This window comes from Peromyscus leucopus, chromosome 11 (assembly GCF_004664715.2).
Source record: "Peromyscus leucopus breed LL Stock chromosome 11, UCI_PerLeu_2.1, whole genome shotgun sequence".
NCBI lineage: Eukaryota > Metazoa > Chordata > Mammalia > Rodentia > Cricetidae > Peromyscus > Peromyscus leucopus.
This window is the reverse complement of record NC_051072.1, coordinates 35,187,086-35,206,878: the sequence shown is the minus strand read 5'-3', so window position 1 is coordinate 35,206,878 and position 19,793 is coordinate 35,187,086. Positions and strand designations below refer to the sequence as shown.

The 19,793-nt window shown below is 42.1% G+C and overlaps 1 protein-coding gene across 1 annotated transcript; it reads right to left on the bottom strand.

Moving 5' to 3' along the window:
* Window positions 1-2,041: 2,041 nt before the first annotated feature.
* On the bottom strand, window positions 2,042-16,621 carry LOC114703008 (olfactory receptor 6C6-like). The gene is made up of 6 exons (XM_037209545.1): window positions 16,612-16,621; window positions 15,329-15,470; window positions 13,935-14,080; window positions 12,309-12,399; window positions 2,921-3,507; window positions 2,042-2,592 (listed from the first exon to the last, which is right to left on the bottom strand). The coding sequence occupies exons 1-6, from the start codon at window positions 16,619-16,621 to the stop codon at window positions 2,198-2,200; spliced, it is 1,371 nt and encodes a 456-aa protein (XP_037065440.1). The 3' UTR covers window positions 2,042-2,197.
* Window positions 16,622-19,793: the final 3,172 nt, after the last annotated feature.

Sequence of the window (19,793 nt, the reverse complement as noted above, 5' to 3'; positions counted from 1 at the left end):
CAGGGACAAGGACAGGTCCTGATCTCACTGCTAGGAGCCTTACCAGGAGACTAAGCTACACAAGTGTCACACACATGCATAGGGCCTAGGTCGGTCCCATACAGGCTTTGTATCTATTGGTTCAGAGTCCATGTGCTCCCAAGAGCTCAGATCAGCTGTCTCTGTGGGTCCCTTTGTCATAATCTTGATTCTCCTGGCTTGTACAATCCCTCCTCCCTTTCTTTAGGAGGACTCCTGGAGCTTGGCCCAGTACTTGCCTGTGGATCTCTGCATCTCCTTCCATCAGTTACTGAATAAAGACTCTCTGATGACAATTAGGGTAGTTACAAATCTGATTATAGTAGACGGCCACATCAGGCACACTTTCCACTATTGCTAGGAGTTTTAGCTGGGTCATCCTTGTGGATTTCCTGGGAGTTTCTCTGGCACCAGGTTTTCCCCAAACCCTGAAATGCCCCACCCCCCATCAGCCTCTGTCCTTACTCCCCACTCCATCCCACCCCAACCTGCTCCCCATGAACTGCCTTCCCAACCTGCTCCCTCAAGTCTCTATCACCCACCATGCCAGGAGATCTCTTCCATTTCTCCTTCTCAAGGAAATCCATGAAGTGGACACTAGATTTAATGGCAAACAGATGTGGGAGGTTTCAGGGGAGTGACTGATAGGTAGAGACATTGAAAGAGTGGGGGAAAGAAAGCATAGTGGAGAACTTGAGCCTTGAAAGCAGAGGGGAGACTGTAGGAAGGAAGGGAACTGGGGGAGGTTGTAGGAGAGCAGTGGGGAGAAATTTAGAGAAAAGAATAGTGACCTGTGTATGAGAATGTCAAAATGAAGGCCATGGCTTGGTATGGTGATTTTAAAAATTAATAAAAATAATGTGTCTCAGAGGTTGTGTTGTTTTCATTTTTATTTATAGCCATAAAAAAAATAAGAGAAAGGGTGAAGAAAAAACATCAATATTACATTTTATGTAGTTCTGTAAATGGAGGCTTTTCTCTGTCCTGCCCCGTCCCAAGCCATTTCAGAGCCCTATAATAATTGCAAATGCTTAACCAATGGCTCAGGCTTATTACTGCCTTGCTCTTACATTTAAATTAATCCAATTCTATTAATCTAAGTATTGCCATGTGATCTGTGGTTTACCAGTTCTTTCACATCTTGCGTCTTGGGTGGGTTGCAGCATCTGCCCTGACTCCACCCTTCTTCACCTCTGTCTTCAGTTTGATTCTACTGCCTAACTTCATCCTACCTCACCACTGGCCAAACAGCTTCGTTTATCAATCAATGAGAGCAACACATATTCACAGGGTATGGAAAGACATGCCACAGCATAGTTCCATGGTTGTGCAAATTTTCAATGTATTTAGATTAAAATAAGTTTATACTGTAGTGTATAAGAGATACATCATTAATTTTGTAAAAAATGACTGAAGAACATTCATTAGAAAATTTTAATTTACAAATAGAAATTTCTTCAAACCAACATATAACAAATTTTACATGTTGATTTTTTCACAACTAGTATCATTTCTAGGATTCAGGACCTTGAAGAAATATGAAAAACAGCATCAAAGCATGAAGTCAAGTTATTTCTTCCTATGAAGCCATTGAAATACATCAACTAATTGTTAATTATAACTCTACAGGAGAAACAATTCATTCCCTTACATGTTTCATACTTCTTATTACAGTCCTCTTGAAGCTTTATTTCCTTCATTTATCTCATAAGGTTCATTAATTATATGGATGCTTCCTTCTAGAAGACTAATTTTATCTTTAAATTGACTCAGACTTTTAGTTATTTTCCATAACAACCTCCTTTACACTATAGAGTAATTTCATACTCTATACTTGCCTCTATGCTTAGCAATGCTAATAAAATATTAAACTGCTAATAAAATGCTTAGCAATTAATATACATATAGAATTATTCCATAATATCTAACAACATTCAATTACACAATACATTTAGTAAATAAACCTATTATTAATGAGAAGAGAGATTTTTTTTTGAGTAAAGATAGAATTACACATTGTGGATTGAAGAAGTGATTCGGAAGATCTATTCTGAAAGATGCGCATCGAGCAGTAAGAATACTTACTATGATCTAAGTAGTAAAGGAAAGAAATGGCATAGGCCACAGAAAACATATTTGACAATCATTTTCATTTTTTCAGTCATGTTACAACAACATGCTATTTATGCCTAAATCTTAATTCACTGTTTTGAGCAGAACAAAATCTGTGAAGTACCTGTTTGAAAGCTTCCTTCACCTGCTGGTTCCTTAAGGTGTAAATGAAAGGGTATAGCAAAGGGGCCACAGAAGTGTTGAGCACAGCTACACCTTTATTTAAAGTCACCCTTTCCTTGGCTGATGTTTTCATGTACATGAAGATACAACTCCCATAAGTAATGGAGACAACAACCATGTGTGAGGCGCAGGTGGAAAAGGCCTTTCTCCGTTGTTGAGTTGAAGGGAACTTGAGGATGGTTTTGATGATGAGTGTGTAAGAGAGGATCACTAAGATCAAGGTGATGACGAGTGTCATCACAGCTATGACGAAAGCCATCCATTCTATGAAACGTGTGTGTAGTGGGTAGCCATTCCAGCTTAGATCTGGAAGCTCCAACCCCCACTGAGACTCTGGCAACTGTCACGCCTACGAGGCGGGGCGAGGGGAGGTGCTGGAAACCTGAGAGCTGGATGGGCAAGTGCTCGCTCTGGGCGCGCTCTCTGCACCTGGACCCTGGATGGTGGAGATTGATTGTGCAGAGCTCCAGAGAACACCACTGGATTGCGATACACTTTCCCCAGACCCCCGCGACCTATCCATTCCTTCATTTGTAAGTCATCCACTAAATAAATCTTCCTTTTAACTACGTGGAGTGGCCTTTATAATTTTCCCCAATACGTGTGTCTGTGCAAGACAGCTGGAGGACAGGAGACATGTCACATAGGAAGTGACACATGGTTTTGGAAGCACAGAATTCCAGTTTGAGTCCCAACATCAAAGGAGGAAAGATGGATAAGAACCCAGTTACCCAGGAGCTGATGACCAGCAGGTGGCACACTTTGCTGTTCATGATGATGGGGTAGTGCAGTGGTCTGCATATGGCAATGTAGCGATCATAGGACATGGCAGCGAGGAAGTAGAACTCTGTGACTAGTAATAGAAAGAAGAAGAAGAATTGAGCTACACAAGCATTGTAGGAAATTGTTTTGTCTCCAGTGAGAATGCTCATCAAGAACCATGGAATGCAGGCAGATGTGAATGCAATTTCTAGGAAGGAGAAATTCCGGAGGAAGAAATATATTGGAGTCTTGAGGCAGAGATCCAGCAGGGTGAGGAGGATGATCACTAATTTCCCCATCAGGCTCAAGATATAATTGAAAAACAGAAACAGGAAAATCAGAATTTGTAGCTGAGGGTCATCTGTCAGTCCAAGCAAAATGAACACTATCTCCACAGATTGGTTCTTAATTTTCCTTTTTGTTCTACTAAGTCTACAGGGGGGAAAAAACCACTAAATTTAAAAGGTGTTCCTTTTCCATCCTATTCTATTTGAGAAGTTTAAACAGTGTGTATGAATATTTTTAAATATTATCTTAGAGTTCATCCTATGTGCAGGTCCTTTGCCTTTTCAGTATGTTTATTAGAACTCTTATTTTCTGTGTGTACAAAAGTACAGGAGGCATGTCAGTCATTCGACATAGAGCTCCTCAGTTCATTAAAGTCCATCGGTGCCTGTCCTGTTAATATACTTTATCTCAGTAAATTGTTCAAGGGTGTGGTACTTCGAAATTTTGAGATTTCATCTCAAAAATTCAAAATGAAATGCCTTAAGAGTAATATAATGTTTATAGGAGATTCTTGCTCTCCCAGAAGACATGAGACTAATGATTTAAGGATACATATGTAACACAAATTTTAAAAGGTCTTATAACAAAAACCCCAGAGCCAGATATTGTGGTAAATGCTGAAAGATCAGAGAATAAAGGAACAAGCCGCTGCCCAGTCTTACCTCTAGGACTCCTCAGCCTGAAAAGCCAAAGTGGTGATATATTGTGTACCATAATAAAATTTGCTTGAGGATCAGAGAACAAAACAAGCCACTAGGTTAAACATAGATGTCAGGCAGTTGGCACATACCTTTAATCCCAATAACTGGGAGTCACATTCCTTTAATCCCAGCACTTGAGATCTCACACCTTTAATCCCAGTTTTGGGAAGCACACAGGCCATTAATCCCAGCAATAGGGAGGAAATGACGGCTGGGCAAAGAAAGGTATGTAAGGCATGAGAAGACAGGAACTAAAGGCTTTTTCAGCTGGACCCCTTTTGAGGGAAGACTCAGAGACATCCAATTGGGGGATTCGTGGAGTTGGTGAGGTGAGACATGGCAGTGGCTCGTTCCTTTGTCTCTCTGATCTTTCAGCATTTACCCCAATATCAGGCTCCCAGGTTTTTATTACGAGACCTTTTAGAATTCGTGCTACATACACATATAGGAAATTTCTAAGAAGGAAAAACTTCATTGAATAAAACAATGTGATTGTAAAATGAATTCTAATATGTTAAAAGTTTCAAATTGAGTTGTCATTTAAACCTGCTACCATAAAATCCTTTTTAGTATGCTTTCCCAGTACTGTCCTCAGTCTCATGATGGGTATCAGAGGGAAAAAAAGATCTTTATGAAAAAAATAACAACCTTTACATTGCAAACTGATATTTCATGTACATATGCAAGGTTCATTCATCTATTAGAGTTACATAAGACAAATACTTTGTATTTCTAGAGTATCTGATTCAATAATGATCCTTCATATATTCCATCATGTTTATAGTCCTTTAAGTGTCAAAAGTTAAATTTGTATGTTAATAATTACAATATCCTTAAGGTTTCTAAGATGCATATGCTCTGTATGCTACACAAGAATTAAGATGGCATATAAGTTCCCAGTTAAATTTTTAAATTGTTAGTAGATTAAAATGACACATGAACAACAATCTATATCTGGCTTTCATGAACACATCTACTTTTGGTAGCTAGAATTGTTGTGTTGTGTTTACTTCATTCAATCCAACAAAACTTAAACCAGTTCATTCTTAGTGATTTTGTTTTATAGCTAGTGATACCATTTTTTTAAATATATTTCACATAACAAACACAGGTGAGGTCAGTTGTTTTTCTTATGAGAATCCAAATTACGCACCTGTAGTGTTATCTCAAATGCAAATTCCGTTCCAATGTAATTTCATTTGAAATAGTTTGATGTTGCTCCTAGAGAGAGCAACATATCATGTTTTTCATATTTCTGAGGTTTTAAAATAGGATCTACTGGTGTGAGATACACAGGAAATTACTGTACACATAGAGAAATATATATCTATCTTCACATGTTAAGAAAATCATGATGAAGAGAATGATAAAGAGTTATGAAATCCTAAGAAGTTCTTATTTTTTACTTATGTGAACTAACTCAAGGAAAATAAATTTAATATTGTGGAAGATAATTCCTTAATATAAGTGTACAGTGGATGGTTCTTTTAAACAGGGAATGGTTATGTTACTAATGTGCATCTTGCTTATTTCCTAGTGTACAAACAAAGGCATGAGCAGGTTTCAAGTGAAGCATGATCAGAAGGAAACAAAAACGCATTGAAAGTGCATAGTAAGTTTAAAGCACAGTACATAGTAAGAATGAAATGGACACACATTTTAGATAGTATTCATAGTACCATTAGAGTATTGAAACATATCAACAATATTTTGTCTACTGAGAAATATGTATGTATGTATGTATATACACACACAAACATATATATATATATATATATAATAATATATATATATTTATCACTGTTTCCACACTGTTATATACTTGAAATTAAATGAGTTATATTAATCATTTAAAAAAACTACTGTGATTTGAATTTACTGCAGGGGACAACTAAGAGAGGCTGTTTTCAGAAGTCATAGTTTTAAAATTATTGTTCTATAAAAGATTTTATGCAACACTTTACTCAAATTCTAATTATAAGTCACTTTGTAGAGCATGGCTACTATGAGAAACAGTGACATCTCTAGGGAAATATTTCCTACTAGGTTCCTTTTAAATTATCACAATAAAATGATTTAAGACATTTCAAGTAGAAAATGTATTTTAGGTACACCATGTGTTTTGCATTGTGATGATAATAGAATCATTTGCAACCTGTAAAGCACAAATTGTTCATTTGAAAACAGTACAAATAAGAAATAAACATATGAAACAGTAAATGAGAATTGAAAATAAATGTACTTTCCTTTCAGTTACAGGAATTTACAGAAGGAGATTTCAGAGCATTTGGACCTGTAAATGGTTTCTAAAGGATTGAAGACTTGAGACAGAGTTCTCTAGGCAGGTGAAGCAGCCTTAGATAAAGAAACTATATACCAAACCAGCTTCAGTCTGAAAAAATAGTCAGCATCCTCAAATTTATTCATCTATAATAAAATCACATGATTAATACTGTAACACTTACCATGGGATTTCCTCATTTGAAACTATTGGTTTCTTCTGCTTCAACAATTACAAATACCACACATCCTCACACTATATACTGAAAGGGATAACAACATCCATTAAGAGACGATCTGATCACAGTCTAGTAAATACAATTGCATTGAATTTTGTTAGATATTGTAAATATCACATAAAAATTAAAATATTTCCTGCTGTTACAGCATTACTACATCTCATTTGTAATAATTTACAATTACTTCTCTTTAAAAAGATATTAAAATACTAGCCTTTTATTGGTTCAGTGGCTTTCCTCGGTTGTATATGTAGATTCCTGGTAAATGTGCCCTTGCATTTTTCAGCCATTATCCTGGTAAACAAAGAGTATGGTTGGACCATTATGGCTCACTTCATCCTAACTTAAAATACATGACTGATTTTCACGTTGTCTTAGAGATAATAGTTTTGACTAATTTATTGCTTGGTGGAAAGGTGCATGAAATCACCATTTATATTGCTTACTACAACTCACTTATCAGGAGTATTATAAACCTGGCTAAGTGTGACATACAGAACACTATGAAAATTCACTGTGTCTGACATAATGGAAGAGCTGTGCCTCTATGTCCTATTGGAAATCATCTAAGAACAATGAATTCTCAGGGTGACTGCAAACCAAGACCATCATTTCCTAAGGGACTGACAGATTTAGGTACAGAAGTACTTTTTATGGAAATAAAAATTATATGCACAAATCTTTACTTTTTAAAACTATGACTAGAAAATTAGCTCCAGAATTGTGCTTGATTTATAACACATGTATATCTTTTGAAATTATAGTTACACAGTTCTGGATTTAAAATCAGAGAAAATAAAGAATATTTCAAGTGGCTGTAAATATTGATAATTTTAGATGTGAAAAGATAACCTGTCCTAGACCAATTAACTCGAATCTGAGTGTGTTATTCTACAAATACCCCATTTCATCTGGCTCATTTCTTTAACAATTCATCACATAAGTGCTTGGAGGGATTTCAATCTTGCCTACGACTGCATAATTTATTTTGTAAGGAAATACCATTCCTCCTTTAGAGGTCAGTTTCTAGGAGAAAAAATTCTTCAATTTCAACAATTAGAACAGTACACTAATGTCTAAAATAGTGCATGTGCACATTATAAAGTATAATTTAAAAACTTAAGTCCATGCTCATATGTGCAGCATTAATTAGATGGCAGGGGTTTATAGAAATAAGAAAATGAAAGAGACATGAGCTTGGGAGATACTTGGTTAGAGCGATATTCAGGAGGAACTGGACAGTGAATATGCTCAAAATGTATTTTATTCATGTATGAAATTCTCAAAGAATAGAAGGAATATTTCAAAATTCTGTAATGTTTAACAACAGTCTTTAGCATTTGGATGAAGTCCTCAAATCGGAATTTTTGAATAAGAAGTAAACCATAAGTGAATCTAAACTAAATTTCTCTGTGAGATTTAAGCAATTCCTAACAGCAATGTATCAGGACCCTTGTTTCTTACATCCTCAACCACAGAGTGGAGTTTTGGTTTTATATTTTTACTCAAGATGCATTTATGCTTGAGGGAGGTCTTAAGAGTTAAGAATAGTTAAGACCAGGTACAAGCTGTTTCTTCCCTTGCAGAGGACTTGAACTCTGCTCCCAGCACCCACGCTGCAGAGCTCACAACCACCTGTAACTACAGCTCTTCAGGTCTGACACCTTCTTATGGCCTCCAGAGATACTGCGCTTACATGCACAACCCCACACAGAGAAATACACATATATGTACTCGAAGTGCATTTTATAGGTTTTACATATTTTTCAGAATAATTGTGCGACTCCTTCACTCTATTTTCATAAAAACATTTTTCTTTTCTACATATGACAAAAAGCACGTGACATTTGTCTTTGGAATTCAGACCTATTGTTTTATATGTTGAGCTCCAGTTCTATCTCTTCCTGCAACTAACAGGATTTTGGTCTTTTGGGGGCCTGAAAATTACTATGTTTATCTACTTTAGTTTCTTAATATATCTCCCCATTGACAGTCACTTAGGCTGACTCCATGATATAGACATTATGAAAAGTGTTGCAATAGATATGGCTATTCACTCATATCTTGCGTAGTGACTGACACCTGTGAGTGTATACTTTGGAGTGGTTTATCTGTTAAACATTGTGATTATATTTACAGTTATTTTGTGACGTCTTTATACCATATAGTGAGTGTAGTAATCTGCATTCATACTGGCAATATATCAGGATTCCCTTTGCCTACATGCTTACCAGCATTCATTATTTTAGAAAGAAGATCCTATTTCATGTTGATATAATAATTTTATGATAGACTGAGGAGGAAAAGAAAAGGACAAAATCATCACATTGAACAACTGAAACAGCAAGAGGAAAAAGTAGGAAAAAATTACAAAATACTGGCATAGGTAAGGACTTTTTGAATATGTTACTTAGGAAATAAGGCATACAGATGGAATCCTATGTAATTTAAAAGCACGTGTATAACACTAAAAAATGCTATATAAATGAAGGGGAAGTCCACAAAATTAGACGATCTTTGTCAAGTACATATTTAACAGAGGACTCATGTAGAATATAAAATAACCTCTCAAAACTCAAACATCAAGAAAAACAACTATTCAATAAAAATGGGCCCTGGAACTAAAAGAAGGCCCTGAAAGTAAGAATATAAATCTATTAACATTTTACAAGGTGTTAAATATTCTTAGCCAACAAAGACATGAAAATCAAATTACTTTGAGCAGTCTATGTAGCATACCACAGTCAGAGTGGCTATTATCAAAGAAACAAATGAGCGGTGTGCGCACGCTTAATCAGACTGGACAGAGCAGCAGATCTGTGATTCGAGCCAGCTGGTACAAAATTAAAAAAAAAAAAAAAATGTCAAAAAAAAAAAAAAAAAAAAAAGAAAAGAAAAGAAACAAATGGAAAGGGTGTGGTGAAATCTGGGGAGATTGTAACAACTATAACCATAATTTAAGTCATATTAAATACTAAAAACTCCTCAGTGTTTTAGTTCCTTAAACAGCTAAAACAGAACTATGGTGTGACTCATCTACCCCACTCCTTGAGCTACCATAGACTACTGTAGAAACACTTGCACATCAATATTCATAGTTTCTCTGCTTATAATAGCTAGGAATTAGAGTCTTCCTAATTGCTCATCAACTGATGGATGGAAAATGGAATTGTGAAATATACACACAATAGAATTTTCTTTAGGAGTAAAAAGAAGAAAGAAAAGACCAAAATTATGAAATTTGTGTGGAAGTGGTTGAAATGAAGAGGTAAATTTAAATGAAGAGTTTACTTAAAAGAGGTAACCCAGAAAGTCAAATGTCACTTCTTCTCTCTCATATGTGGATTCTACCTTCAAAATTTTAGATTTTCTCTGCTCCAGTTGAAGTTAATGTTTGTACATGTGAGAGAATTAGAAAAGAACCACAGAGGAGGAGGAGTAAGAGGGCAGGATATGGAGGGTATGAGAACAGGTGTGATATGAAAGCTGGGGGATACCGAGAGGGAAAAGGCTAAAGAGAGGGTGGGAGGTAAGAAGTATAGAGGGGTGAAAACAGTAGGAGGTGTTGATCAAAACTAAAGACAGCTGAAAAAGACTGCTTGTCTGCCAGTCTGAAGCCTAAGTCTCCAGTCTCCTTAAGCCTTGGTGTCTTTTGCTTCGGACACCGAGTTTATCTAAAGCTTCTATGAAAGAAGGTGGACATTGCCTACCGAGCCAAACCCTTCATTTCCACCACCGGGCTTTGTTGTACAGTTAACCCTTCGTGTCCACCCCAGGGCTAAGCTGCACAGCTGTGCCCAGCCCACGGGGCGAAATGGCAGGTGACTTTTGTGCTTGAGAAGGCTCCTGGCCTGGGTGGTGGGGTCTGGACTTTGGAATTATTCTCAGCGATAATTGCTCGAGACAAGAGCCTGAGTTCCGACAGAGGTGACAGACAGAAAGGACAGAGAAACAAGGCCGCACTGGCGCAAGACGGAGTCACCGGTGATTCTGATTCTCAACCTGTGGGTCGCAATCCCCTTGGCAAACCTCTGCCTCCGAAAAGCTATTTACATTGCGATTCAGAACAGTAGCAAAACTAGAGTTATGAAGTAGCAACAAAATAAGGTTACGGTTGAGGTCACCACGGCCTGAGGAACTGTATTTAAGGTCGCAGCATGAGGAAGGCTGAGAACCACTGCTTTAGGTGGATATAGAGAGACAGACGCTGAGGAGGACCCCAGTTCCCAGCATGGAGTTCCTCGGGAATTCAGGGCCAAGTGCAGAAGATGGGGTTCCTCAGGCAAGGAAGGTTTGAGGAAGCTAGAGGATATGTAGAGGGGAAAGGATTGGATTTACAAGCCTCGGTGGAGGACAGAATGGACTGGTCACAGACACACATGACTTACAGATTTCCTTGTACTTTTTAATGGTTTTGCATGTGTGCGTGTGTACATAGGTGGGGTGCACATGTATGTGTGGACAGCCCAAAGTAGACATTGTGTACCTTCCTCCGTCACTCTCTATTTATTGAGGCCAGGTCCCTTACTGAACTTGGGCTCGCCGATTCCAGCTAGGCAGCTTGCCCAGAGGATTTCTGTCTGTCTCTCAGGCGCTGGGATTAATGGTGGCAGCCATACCTGCCCAACTTTTATGTGGTTCTAGGGATCTGAATTCCCGTCCTCACACCTCCACACCTCCACGTCAAGTGTTTTAAGTACCGACCCATCATCTCCCCTCAACCCCTTCTCCTTAAAAAGTAGGTTTCTGTGTTTGGTGTGTGAGTAATGACAGACCAGAGGGCAGCTGCAGCTGCGTCCATGCGTCTGTCCTCCAGTTTGAGTCTCTGGTCCTGTCCTGCATAGCTCTCTATAGTGACATTGAAGTCAGGGATAGGGACACTGGTACCCTCCTCACAGCTTGATCATATCTCATGTGTGTACGTGTGTGCATGTGCGTGCGTGTGTTCTTCGACCTAGCTTCATGCCATGTGTACATCTGGGGCATCACCATCACTGATGGTTCTTCCTGCACCAATATGGTTAGCAAATAGGCTTCCTGGCAGAGAACCTTCTGTGGGGAGGTAACCCCAGACTCCCCTAATAACGAGCCTTCCTGCTCCATCCTCAGCTCTGCACCCTCTGTCTGGGCTTTTTAGTCAGACTTGCTTTCAAATACCCTGCTCCTGTGGCCCACAAATAACCGGCTTAGAAGTCACAATGCACTAGTGCCTGAGCTGCATTTACCAGAAAAGATGAAGTGTCTAGAAGCCTTTGCTGAGCATTGTGTTAATTTTGGCTTGGAATATATATATATATATATATATATATATATATATATATATATATATATATATATATATATATTTGTGTCATTTGTCGATTACATTTGACAGCTGCCGCTAATGCTAGGAGGAACCCTGAAGTCCCTGCCATGAGGTGTAAGCACAGCCTGGTGCACAGGTGACACTCCAGGGGTGCTCCTGGTTTTTGGCTAAATTGTGCGTTTTGGGGTGTCTTTCCAGATAGATTCTGAGAAGCCTAGCCAGTGAACACCCTCGAAAGAGGGGAGAGAAAAACGCCCTGTCTCCTTCATATCAATTTCTGCTCTACATATTTCGCATCGGTCACTGGCACATGAATTCTTCCATCCATGAGCTCTGACGTTGGAGGACCGAAAATCGCAGTCTCCCCAACACACCCAGTGGAAAAACCAATCTTGCATCCTGCACAAGTGCGCCGCTGACATGATGCAGCGGCGTCCTCTGGCGGTCAGCCTTAGTACTGCACCCTGGGCGGGCTCTCGCGTCTCGGGATTGACAACCTGCGCCCCTACACCTTCGAAAGGGAGTGAGTAGTTTAGTCAACTCCAAAGGCTCTCAGACCAGAGGAAGCCCAGCGCAGAGGAGCCCTGGGTCAAGAGGACCCCAAGATGAAGCTGATACGGACTCTGACGCCTTTGGAAAGGGACAGAGCCGAGCGACGGTAACAGCATCTTGAGGCTCTGGTTCAGGCTGCATGCATGGGGTTTGAGTTCGGAACCTGTCCCTGGTCAGCCACGGGGCCGAGAACAAGCTACGTGGGAGTTTCCACTCATTCTACGAGGCAGGGTCTTCCCGTGGGGGCAAAGATGGCCTCAGATTTGAGATTCTTCTCTCGCCTGGTGCTGTGATTATAGGGGTGAGCCATCAGGACTGGGTGACTTAAACTTTTGGAGGCCCGTCTTTTTGATACACAATGGGAAGACAGGAGCTGTAATCGGACTCTAATTAGACTTGTTAGGCGAGCATGCTCACTATTAAATATGCAAAGTGTGAGGAACATACTAAAGTGTGAGGTCCACTAAATGGAAGGTGAATATCGGTCTTATGGACTAATAACTAGTGAGATAAAGGAGGTATGGGGACGGGGAAGGCTGCGTAAAGAAGACCCAGAGGCCAGGTTTTGTAGGATGAGTAGGAGTTTCCACTGTAAGAGAGAAGGGCAGTCAGGATGGACGAACCGTGTGTACAAAGGCATTTTGGTAAGAAGTGTCACACTGCATTTAGGACGGGTTAATTAGTGAGGTATAAGCTTCAGTGGAGTGAGGTGGGGCTGGAGAGATGGCTCAGTGGTTAAGAGTCCTTACTGCTTTTGCTGAGGCCGTGAGTTTGGTTCCCAGCATCCAGGTACCAGGTCTCACAACTGCCTGTAACTCCAGCTTCGGGGGAATCCAGTGTCCTCCTCTGGCCTCCACAGGAACAGGCCTGTGCACGCAGTCTCTGTCACGCACATACACACAATTAAAAATAACAAAATAAATCTTAAAAATAGACCGAGTGAGGTGGGAGCAGATGGAAGACTGCGGAGGTGAATTAGCCTGAAACCTTCAGGAGAGCTCAGGGGTCCATGTCGCTTCCAAAATCCCTCCACCCCCACCCCCGGCACTGACACCCCTCCTCTGGGCCCTCTGGAACCTCCCTTCCACCCCTGACCTTGGCTGGCTACAGGGTTTGGTATAGGGCAGGGTGTGGATCGGGGCCAGCATCCCCCACAAGCTGCAGAAGAGTTCGAGCTACACCTTACCGGTCCTTCACCCTTCCGTGGCTCACCACGACTTTTGGGTACCACTCTCTCCACTTCATGGATGGCCCTGGCTTCCTGACAGTTCTTCTGTTTCCTTTTCTTTCTTTTCTTTGGTTTTTCAAGACAGGGCTTCTCTGTGTAGCCCTGGCTATCCTGGAACTCACTCTGTAGACCAGGCTGGCCCTGAACTCGCAGAGATCCTCCTGCCTCTGCTTTCCAGGTGCTGGGATTAAAGGTGTGTGTGTTACCACCATCACCCAGTCTTCCATTTCTTTTAAGTCCTTCTCTAGATTTGAAAATGGACTCACCTGGGGACACCGTGACCCTAGGGACTGTGTTGGTATATCGCTGTCCCCTGGGCTTCTCTGATGCATGTTCCCCTCTGCTGCGTAGGTGGCCCATCTGCCTCCTCCAGAAACAGGGTGGCCAACAGGTAGCGCTGTGGGGCCAAAACCTGCACCGGACACAAAAGCTCAGAGGAAGATGGGAGGCAATAGGGAGGAATAGGAACCGGGAGCTAGAGGGTGCAGGGTCCGTCTAAACACATTCTGCTTGGGTGTGTACTAGTAAATACAGCTATAGCACCAAACACAGGCACACAAGTATGTTCACACATCACATCTACTAGTAAAATGTATGTACACACATATGCATACCTACATTCCTATCAGTGTATCTTTCATACACACATACCTTCATACGTAGGTGCACAAAAATTAGCATATATATGTATATTGTATGCATGTATGTACAAAACTGTGCTGGTTAGTTCTATGTCAACTTGACACAAGCTAGAGTCATCAGAGGAGGGAGCCTCAGTTGAGAAAATGCCTCCATAAGATTGGGCTGTGGGGTATTTTCTTAATGAGTGATTGATGGCCAAGGGCCCAGCCTACTGTGGGTGGTGCCATCCCTGGGCTGGTGGTCCTGGGTTCTATTAGAAAGCAGACTGAGCAAGCCATGGGGAGCAAGCAAGTAAGCAGCGCCCCTCCATGGCCTCTGCATCAGCTCCTGCCTCCAGGTTCCTGCCCTGTTTGAGTTCCTGTCCTGACTTCCTTCAGTGATGAACAGTAGTATAAGCCAAATAAACCCTTTCCTGCCCAGCTTGCTTTCTGATCATGGTGTTTCATGGCAGCAATAGAAACCCTAAAATAATAACATATGTACATACAGACATAGATGCTGAGGCACATACGCTGGTATGTATGTGTGTATGCGCGTGTGCACACATGGATTTGCACACACACGTATCTATATGCATCAACATGCAGGGCTGCGGAAGGCAGTGGCTTCTGTCACTAAAGAGGACTCTGGATCTTCGCTGTCACAAAGATTTGCAAATAAACCTGCCCTTAACCATCCACTTACTACAATTAAAAAAAAAATGGCCCTGCTCCAGCGGTGACCTGGGACTGCCTCTGTATCCAGTAAGTATGCATCTGTTGCCAGGGACCTCGCCCAGAGCTGAGAAGGTGCAAGTGCCCGGTCTGTTTATAGTCTACGCTTTGCATCAGGATGATGGGCATTCAGGAAGAAGGGACCCTAACTCAACCCAAATCATTGAGCTTGCCCACATACGGCTTGGCAGAGTGGAAAGGGGAGACATCGTTGAGTCACACACACATTTAATCCAAGCTGTAGAACTGTCCCTCACTAGCAGCATAACCTTCCAAGTCACCCCTCTGAGTCCTGTCCCCCATACCTGTCAAGATGGTGGCTATGCAGGGTTGATGTGACAATCAAAATGTGCCCGTGGCTAGGTGGCAGCTCTGTGACACCGGAATACCTGATGGTCTGAATGTCAAGATCTAAAGACCTGCTCTGCTCGCTCAGTTCCAGCCAGCCTGTGGGCAGAACACAGACAGCAAGGAGGCCAGGCTGCTTTCCCAGGGGAGCATCCCGTCCACTGGTGGTCCTTCCCACGGAGCCATGAACTAATGGGTTTCTATGGGAAGGAGCTGTCTATTCTAACTGGAGTCACAGCAAGTCTCTTTTGTATGTCTGTGTGTTCACGTTTGTGCCTGTGTAGGTGTGAATATGTGTGAGTGTGCAGATGTGTGAGTGTGCTTATGTGTGAGTGTGCAGATGTGTGAGTGTGCTTATGTGTGAGTGTGCATGTGTGTGAGTGTGCATGTGTGTGACTGTGGAGATGTGTGAGTGTGCAGATGTGTGAGTGCTCACAGAGACCAGAGGAATACCTCAGATGTCACATGTCAGTCTTGAGATGTCATCCAGCCTTCCTCCACCCTTCTCTTCCCTTCTTTCCTCCCTAACATTTCTTCCCCTCTCAGCCCTCCCTGCCTCCCTCGTTCCGTCCCTTTCTTTCTCTCTTCTGTCAGGGTCTCTTGCTGGCCGATAAGTCACCAAGTAGGCTAGTGACGCTGGCCAGCAGGCTCCAGGGATCCGCCTGTCAGTACCTCCTCAGTGCGGGGATTACAAGTGGAAGACACACTACTGCTGCTCCCATCTCCCCACCTCCTCTTCCCTCTCCTCCCCCTCCTCCTCTTCCTCTTCTGCCTTCCGTCCTCCCCCTTCTCCTCCTCCCCCTCAACCTCATCCTCTCTTTCCTTCTCCCCCTCCTCCTGTACCTCTGTACAGTATATGATTAAAGCTTAGCACACAGACCTTTTTTTGTAGGGGGCTGGAAAGGTTAAACAAGGCTCACCTCAGAAGAATAACTGTTAATAAGCTTCTGTATACACAATGTGGAAAATGTGATGGGGGGGAATCCATCCTAATTCCCCTCCCCCACATGACCTCTGCTAACATTTTGGTACATGGTTTGCACTTCTCTTTCAAAGGAGCGTCTTATACTATGGCTTTGGTTGTACGTAGTTTAAATCCAATTTTATGGGTCTCTGCAGGTATATTTGCAAATCACATCACAAAATGACTGTTGTAGAATATTATTTTACCTAGGCAAAGATGTATTTACATTTGTTTATGCTGTAGGCTGTTACTTTTAACTGGCTAAAAGCGGGTTACCATTGTTCATGCTGCATTTGCTTAATGATGAGATGATGTGTGTTTAATTAAGTAAAGATGGGCTGCATCTGTTTGGCTCTGCATGCCTAAACACCTGATGGGTTAAGAGCTGAATGGTCAATAGGTAGGCAGAGAAAGGATGGGTGTGGCTGTCAGGCAGAGAGAATCAATAGGAGAAACCTGGACTGAAGAGAGAAGATCAAGAAAGACTAACAAGAAGAACAGGAGGAGAAATAGCTCAGTGGTTAAGAGCACTTAGTAGTATTCAGGAGGTCCTGGGTTCAGTTCCAGGGAGGAGGGAGGTAGAGGGTAGAGGGTAGAGGGTAGAGGGTAGAGGGTAGAGGGTAGAGGGTAGAGGGTAGAGGGTAGAGGGTAGAGGGTAGAGGGTAGAGGGTAGAGGGTAGAGGGTAGAGGGTAGAGGGTAGAGGGTAGAGGTAGAGGGTAGAGGGTAGAGGGTAGAGGGTAGAGGGTAGAGGGTAGAGGGTAGAGGGTAGAGGTAGAGGGTAGAGGGTAGAGGGTAGAGGGTAGAGGGTAGAGGGTAGAGGGTAGAGGGTAGAGGGTAGAGGGTAGAGGGTAGAGGTAGTACCTTGTGCTCTGGAGTTGCAACAACAGCCCTTTCGACTTCCTCAGTCACCCCTAAATACAACAAGAATTGGAGCAGTCTATGATGTTGTGATGAAAAAAATTGAAACTAAAATCTTTCCTAATCCTTTCATTTAAAACATATTTTAAATATGTTTTATGTTTGAGTAGATCCTCTGCTCAACTAGGTTTTCTTATTGGCTATCTCTCCAGCTCCCCCACCCTTCTTGACTCCCCTTCAGGCAAATCATTCATGGGATCTAGGGCTTCCATACCATTCATAACACAATCAGAAGCATGGGTAACAACTTGTACCCTGATCATGGGACTCAAACAGCATTTCTTTCTACAAAAAAAAAAAAAAAAAAAATGCAAATCAGTAATGCTTTTTTCTTTCCAAAGACTCTCAATGACATTTCCAGTGACACTGAGTGATAGGCATCTCTTTTGTGGACGTGGAATCCTGAGATTCCTGTTGATGCTACCCTGGTACTGTGTTTTGAATCCCAATGCTGAAGATTCAGAAAGTGCTGAGTTTGGTGTTTTCTGTGGAGATTGTTAACTCACACGAGTGGATGTAAACTCATTTCTCTTCCTACCTTATAGACAATGAGAAGCGGCTTGGTGTGGAAAGCATTTAATTCTCCAAACTTCATAAGATCAGCATGTTATTTACTTTTAACATGCACAGCATTAGAAAACATATTAGAGCCGGGCAGCAATGGCACCCGCCTTTAATCCCAGCACTTGGGAGGCAGAGGCAGGTGGATCTCTGTGAGTTTGAGGCCAGCCTGGTCTACAAAATGAGTTTCAGGACAGCCAGGACTGTTACATAGAGAAACCATGTCTTTCAAAACAAAACAAATAAACAAAAAGAAAAAGAAAAAAGAAAACATATCTGTTTATGGTTCGTGGAATTAAATTCAGCTCAGAGGTCAGCTTCACACAATTGCTTCTGCTTCCCTCTTCCAGAGAGAGTGCATGCTGTAAGGAATGCCAGAGAACTGGAACACTAGGACCCATCTGCCACCAGAGAAGGGCAAGGGTGGACAGACAGACACCCCAACTTCCTCCCCATCCAGGGGGACAGTTCTGAGATGTACCCTCAAAAATTTTCAGGGTTAGACCTTAGTTATAACCTCCTCATTCATACAATCTTATGCTATTTTTTCCCTCCTTTCCTGACTCACTTATCAGTCTCATTAACATATTTCCTGGCGTTATCTCACAAATAAATAACCTGCCTCCAAGTCTTTATTTGGAATTAGCTTGGGCGGGGGGGCGAAATCATAATCTGAGATTGTATTGCAGAAGTTGTCCGTGCAGTCTCACGGACCTCCTGTGAGGGTGACCTCTGAAATGTTAAGAGTCAGCATTAACTTTCAGACTGGAAAATTCCTAGACCATTGCTCCAGGCCCTGCACAGACCAGGAGAAGCCGGGAGATTGCCTGGACTACAGCAGGGTACTGGAAAATCAGGGCAAGGCTTAGGAAACATTGCTGAAGGGAGGGCTAGGCAGGTGAGCTCTCTGGGAGCCTGGGTAAGACAGGGAGGCTGGGGTTTGATGTCCTTAATGGTAACTTCAATCTGGCCGACACTATGTTTATAGCAATGGCTTAAGATCAGTGGGACATAAGAGAAAGAGCATGAAGCTGGGAGAAAAGAAAAAAGAAGCAAGACTTAGAGGAAGACACATGGAAAAGGGTCTGAGAAACCAGGCCATGCTGAACCCAGACATGAAGAAACCGCTTTCGGTCACTGTGGGAGGTCACACTGTCGGAGAGCGAAGGCTGGGAACTCCCACTGCTAAAGCTAAAGAGGGACCCAAGATAGGACGGACGCCTTGGAGGCCCACAGGAAAGCACTCCGCTATTTTCAGCCCGGAGGCTAAAACTATCAGTGGGAGGAACCGACATAGATAAGGCCTAGGAAGCTGAAAATACACATCATTGACTGTGCTCCCAACGGACCAGAAAGCGAAGGAAGAAGGGGGGCAAACAGGCCCAGGGTTGAGGATTCTGCCGCCAGAGTGAAGATGGGCATGAGAAAGTCTGCTCTGGCTTCTGTTTTCTGCTTTCTCCCTTCGGGGAATCGGAACACATAGAAAGAGATCTAGGAAAGTAGCAAGGGCTCCCAGCAGGCAGGGTTACAGCCCGGCTTACGGAGGCTAAGAGGTTGCGGCTCCATGGTCCTGGGGCCTGACAGTCCAGACAGGACAGCATCCTATCTTGGAAGAGGAAAACTCCAGCATTTGGTCCAGTAGATACAGCTATAGTTATTTCTTTTTCTTTTTTTTTTTTTTTTTTTTCTTTGTCTATTTGTTTGTTTCGAGACAGGGTTTCTCTGGGTAGCTTTGCGCCTTTCCTGGAACTCACTCTGTAGCCCAGGCTAGCCTCGAACTCACAGAGATCCGCCTGCCTCTGCCTCCCGAGTGCTGGCATTCAAGGCGTGCGCCACTACCACCCGGCTAGTTATCTCTTAATGATTGCTGATTGGAAGACCATCAGAAGGAGACATAACTGCTGCTGACCACGTGACTGAAATGTTAAGTAGATTTGGAGAATACCTGGGTGAGGCCAACACACGAGCAACCTGATCA

Bases quoted from the DNA above. Each gene is read 5' to 3' on its own strand.
- LOC114703008 (XM_037209545.1), bottom strand. The intron at 12,400-13,934 runs GTGAGTCCATTT...TCCCTTTCGAAG, and splicing joins TAGGGTCACGGTGTCCCCAG to GTGTAGGGGCGCAGGTTGTC. The intron at 3,508-12,308 runs GTCAGCGGCGCA...TCCCCCCTGTAG, and splicing joins AGAGGACGCCGCTGCATCAT to ACTTAGTAGAACAAAAAGGA.